Below are 5,577 nucleotides of genomic sequence, written 5' to 3'. Positions count from 1 at the left end.
CGTGTGCACACACACACACACACACACACACACACACGTGCGCACACACACACACGTGCACACACACACACACACGTGCACACACACACACACACGTGCACACACACACACGTACGTGCACACACACACGTACACACACACACACACAGAGAGAGAGAGAAAGAGAGAGAGATAACTAAAATACTTCAAGGAAAGAGCACTGCACCCAAACAATGCTGAAAACATAAATAAAGACAACAGAAACACGTGGCTATATCTAACTAGGCCACATAATGTGCAGCAGAGTGAAACTGGAAGGCAGGCATTTTAACCACAAGCCAGGTGATTAGTTATCTTCACCATTCAGTTTCATACATTCACGTGAAGGTTCATTGGAAGAAATCTGCTGCTTGCTGCTGACACCTAGGTAGTAGCAACACCTCTTCACATGGATTATACAATGACCCAATAGAGTCATCAACATCAAAAAATTTAGGTTTAGTTCATGAATGTTAAAGTAAAAATAATTCTAAAATAATAATAATATAGAAGAAAACACAAAACCAAAAATACTTCCTTTACTTGATGACATTCTTTAATAGTGTAAAATATATTTCCCTATCTGATCGCAATTTGATTACAAAGAACTGTAATAAAAAGTTGCTCCTTATTTATTTGTACTAGGTATATTATGTATGCATTACGGTATAAACTAATCTAACTGTTAACTTTCATGATGGTATGCGAGTAGAATGGCATAAACTCATACTATGTTTTTTTGCGTTAATTTAGGTAATGGAAAAGTTGAAAAAAAATCCATAGATAGTAAAGGGCATCCATAATAAACAGTGAATATTTTTATACAAATGTTTATTCTCTGGTCAGAAGTACCTCCCTGTATGCTTATGTGGCTTTTTTATTTAACATCGTGTAAGCAGATGTTCTAAGGTACAAAAATTGTACATGTATTCACGATCAACAAATCAAAGTTGAAACACAGGATTTCCACATTATTGAAATTAAATAATAAGTAATAACTCAACTGGATATTTGAATGTAAGTACAAATCTAAATCTAAAGTATTTATTTAAAGGGGAACTGAAGAGAGAGGTATATGGAGGCTGTCATGTTTATTTCCTTTTAATCAATACCAGTTACCTGGCGGCCCTGCTGGTCTATTTCTCTGCAGTAGTATCTGATTAAAACCAGAAACAAGCATGCAGCTAGTCTTGTCAGATCAGACTTATAAGTCTGAACCACTGAAACACCTGATCTGCTGCATGCTTGTTCAGGGGCTATGGCTAATAGTATTAGAGGCAGAGGATCAGCAGGGCTGCCAGGCAACTGGTATTGTCTAAAAGGAAATAAACATGACAGCCTCCATATACCTCTCTCTTCAGTTCCCCTTTAAATGTAAAACGCAGATCTATTTTTCATGTTTGTAGTTGTAAGTATTTTATATATGTTCATATGCCACATAAGAGCTCACCATAACATTGTTATCACCCATATATTTCACCAAGTCTTGTATTTGGCCAATAGACTATTCAAAACATATTTGAAAATAAACTCAACCATTTCAACTGTAAAAAGGTTTATTTAAAAAAAAAAAAAAAAAGTCTGGGGTAATACATAAAAATATAAAAACTTACAACTCAATATAAATAGTAGCAGTAAAAAAAATCTAACCCCCCCCCTCCCCCTAAATATACACACTGGAACATCGCATGTATAAAAACAATATTTACAGAACAAAATGTTATGCATGGGTGCTCACAAAAGAATGTCTAAATAACAACTGCTTGCATTATTATTTATGTAACACCATATTTTAGCAGACACAAATGATTCGGATGTGTCTATTTTGAAATCAGAAACCGGTTCATCATGGGAAAAAAATAATAAATGTATACTGATAAAGTGAAACCTAATTAGCTGGAGATTAGACAAGGAAGAACTGAATCTGACAGTGTAATGTTCAAAACTATTGGTCCAGCTCCTTTACTTTAACCAAGGTCGAGTGCTTTTGAAAAAAAAAAATATATATCTACTGATGATAAACAGTTTTTTTTTTTTTTAATTCAACTGTTTTTGAGTCTGCAGGTTATTACTGTTCTGGCTCCCCTCAAAATGGGATCCATTTAACAAAGGGAGAATCCTCCAATCAGATTTTCAAATTGCATTTCAGCATTCATGCCCAAGCCAAGGGGGTGCGCTCCTCTTTTGTACTTTAACAGCAAATACATTGGCTAAATATTCCAAAAATTGTTCCTATTATCAAAAAAAATGTTGACTTGAACTTCACACTTCACTCCCTTCTCTTGTGTATATCAGGCTGTTGACACTAAAAGTGTTGTAGAAATGGCTGTTGAACTGGCTACTCTGATTGGTGGCAGTGGAGAAGGTATTGTAGTAGGGGGGTCTGTTTAGGTGCAAGCTGTCCTGTGGATCTGCAGATGGCTCCACCGCAGAGCCTGAGGTGAAACTGCTTAAGCCTGTAATGTTTCTTTGCGTTAGTTCATTCACCAGCCCCAGAGACATCTGTCTATTAACCGAGGTGGAGTCCAAGGAGGTCATGCTACTAAAAAAGTTATTCAAACAAGGGGTAGAGGTGATTGCTGGAGGAGAGGTGCTTTTGCGATCATCTGAGGCCAACTCCATCTCAGGGGATGATGAGGTCAGAAGGGATGGACTCGCTCCATCTTTACCCCCTAGAGTGGTACGACCTTCTTCACCTTTTACCGTCACAGCCTCGATGTTGCTGGATTCTGATCTGCGCTTTCTTTTCCTACGAAAATTGCCATTATCAAACATCTTTTCACAATTAGGGTCCAGGGTCCAATAATTTCCCTTTCCTAGGAAAAAAAGGATAAGAACTTATTACCACACATAAAAAGGGAATAAACAGGTAAAATCAGCAACACACTCTTGTAGCAAATATAACCCAAACTAATAACATTGCCCTTAAATTTCAGTGGCATTAGAAAAAAAAAAAGCTAATCAAGTACAAAACCAGTGCCAACTCTTTATGGCCCTGATCCAATTCACTTTTTTCCCCTAAATTTTCTCCTAGGAAATGCATTTTATCATCAATTTAAAATACCTTTCTAGCACTCTGTAATTTAAAAAGTACCCAAAAAATACATGAAAAAGTAGAGTATTTTCTTGCTTGCTGATGTAAAATGTCACCTAGGAGAAAACTTGAGATAGGTGAACTAGACAGGGCCCTTGGCCCATATGCAATTACTCTGTTCTCCAGAGTTTTCTCCAAGTTGATATTTTCACAACGTGTAAATAAAATGCCTTTTAAACCTCCAGAAAACAAACAAATACTCAAAATAACTTTGACAGTACTTTTCAACCTACTTTTTCCATTGCAGAGTGCTAACAAGTTATTTTAAACAGAAGATGAAAAATGATCTACTAGGAGAAAACAAAGGATAAAAAGTGAATTGAATAAGGGCCAGTGGGCCATACCTTATTAACCTTCCTCCTGCGTTTTCTACAAGGAGATATTTTCAAATCCTATCAATAAATACTTTTAAAGCCCCACCAAAAAAGAAATTACTCAAAATAAGTTTGATATTACCTATGCTGAAAACTTGTTTTTTAGAGGAGATGAGAAGTTATCTCCTTGGAGAAAACTCATGAGTAAAGCTAATAGGATATTACCTTTCCAGTGTATCTTTCACTGATCCATAGGTTAAAGGTGAATAATAAGTAGACAAAATGCCATGAAATTATAGTTTCCAGCCTGAATGTTGAAGGGATACCCATCTAGGCTGTTGCGATTGTCAAATATTAAAGTGTAATGGAAATTTAATTTTTTTTTATTTTAAGAATTCCCCATCTTTGAATACCCAGCATCTTGGATATAAACAGAGGTTAACAGCACTGCCAGTGGACTGAAGAGGTGTTCTAAATTACTAAAGGAATGGCTTAAAAAGTACACTCATGCATTAATAATAGAGTGTATGGGCTACAGTGAAGCATGTCTGATGGTGATGATTGTCAAAGTCATAACTGGTCACACATGCAGTAAAGGTGTCCATACTGTGCACCTGTGATGGTGCTGTTACTGAATTATTCCCTATTGGCTTCTATGCCTATGAAATACACATCTAGCCGGCAGTAATAGTCTAACTGAAAAAACTTTTCAAACACATAGGAACAAGTTAACTTTCAAAACTTTCCTTTACAGTGAAAGAGGAAAAAAAATGGCTTTATACAAACACACTCACAAAAATAGAAATTGCACATAGCTAGATTCCCAACATATGATCAGGAGATACAGTCTAAAAATAGACATGTTACACTTTACTGAATAAGGTTTCTAGCCTTCAGCAAAGTTTCAAATGCTGTTCAGATTTAAACTACTCACTCACTTACACTACAATCAACTAATTAACAAGTATATGCATACACAAATTGTTTGTTACTTAAATATGCACATTATTCAGAGCACATCTTCAGTCCCTCCAAAACTGAAAAAGTTAAATGGCAGCTAAAATGTTACTTTAAAGGTAAACCAATTGCAATATAGCAAACTTGGCAAAAAAAAAAAAAAAAAAAGATAGAACTTATGCACTAAAATTCTGATTTTTTTTTTTAAACAAACAAGTAACAACCTAATAAAAGCAATTTTGGCGTAAAAGGGAAGCAAATTATTTTTAATTACCTGGGTCATCTTCGTCTCTCGGTACTTTCTTAAAGCAGTCATTCAAGGATAGGTTGTGTCGAATGGAATTTTGCCAACCTGCTTTGCTCTTTTTGTAAAACGGAAAATTGTCAGCTACGTATTGGTATATTTGACTCAAAGTTAGTTTTTTTTCTGGCGCATGCTGGATGGCCATCGCAATAAGGGCCGAGTAGGAGTATGGCGGCCTCACCAGCTTCAGGAGTTCTTCTTGGGAGGCTATGGACAACCAGCCAATATCTGCCCCACCAAAACTCGATGAATTTGGCAAGAATTGCCTTTGTGATCCGTAAGTTGGCGGCATGTAAGAAGTTGGGTTGTTGCTGTGAAGGTAGCTTGATGAAGTGTTCACTCCAGGCCCACCAAGCCATAAATATGGGTTAGAGGATGGTGCATATTCGCTTAGTCCATAGTTGGGTGTCCTCTGCGAAGAGTGTAAATTTTGCTGGTGATACATACTGAAGTTATCACAATAAACAGCCATGTCTGTTGATTCTTGGGCGCTCTTGGAGTGAGGTTGCTGGTGAAGGTTTGTAGTTCTCTGGTGAGCTGCAAGATGAATTGAGTTCATACTCCTTTAAAAGCACCTTCACACATTCAGGTGCTTCTGGCAACAGGTGTCTAATGGATTTGGAGTGCTGTCTTTATACTTCCCTAGAGTAGTGATCCTCCCTGCCCGGGGCCGTGATGGGTGTGCTTTGAGAAGTTAATTCATTCTCAGCAGCCAGTTGGATGCCTCGGTTGAAAGACAAGGGGAGTGCAAAGTAAAGGGCTGATCAACAGAGAGGCACCAAGAAAAAAAACAATCTGTCTTTTCTCATTCATTGTTCTACTGATCTGTCTGCAAAGACACTTTTTTTTTTTAACATGCTGACTAGCTGGAATTAGTTCAAGAGTTAAAC

The 5,577-nt window shown here is 37.0% G+C and overlaps 1 protein-coding gene across 1 annotated transcript; it reads right to left on the bottom strand.

The window, feature by feature from the left end:
• Window positions 1–1,676: 1,676 nt before the first annotated feature.
• On the bottom strand, window positions 1,677–5,279 carry LOC137545525 (forkhead box protein I1c-like). Its single transcript, XM_068266865.1, has 2 exons — window positions 4,658–5,279; window positions 1,677–2,834 (listed from the first exon to the last, which is right to left on the bottom strand). Exons 1-2 carry the CDS (start codon window positions 5,244–5,246, stop codon window positions 2,281–2,283), a joined length of 1,143 nt encoding a protein of 380 aa, XP_068122966.1. The 5' UTR covers window positions 5,247–5,279; the 3' UTR covers window positions 1,677–2,280.
• Window positions 5,280–5,577: the final 298 nt, after the last annotated feature.

The sequence above is a fragment of the Hyperolius riggenbachi genome, chromosome 1 (assembly GCF_040937935.1).
Source record: "Hyperolius riggenbachi isolate aHypRig1 chromosome 1, aHypRig1.pri, whole genome shotgun sequence".
In the NCBI taxonomy this organism is placed as follows: Eukaryota; Metazoa; Chordata; class Amphibia; order Anura; family Hyperoliidae; genus Hyperolius; species Hyperolius riggenbachi.
The sequence above is the reverse complement of the archived record's forward strand: the minus strand, read 5'-3'. Positions and strand labels throughout refer to the sequence as shown.

Bases quoted from the DNA above. Each gene is read 5' to 3' on its own strand.
- LOC137545525 (XM_068266865.1), bottom strand. From the start codon at position 5,246: ATGAACTCAATTCATCTTGCAGCTCACCAGAGAACTACAAACCTTCAC. The intron at 2,835-4,657 runs GTAATTAAAAAT...TTTTTTTCCTAG, and splicing joins GAGAGACGAAGATGACCCAG to GAAAGGGAAATTATTGGACC.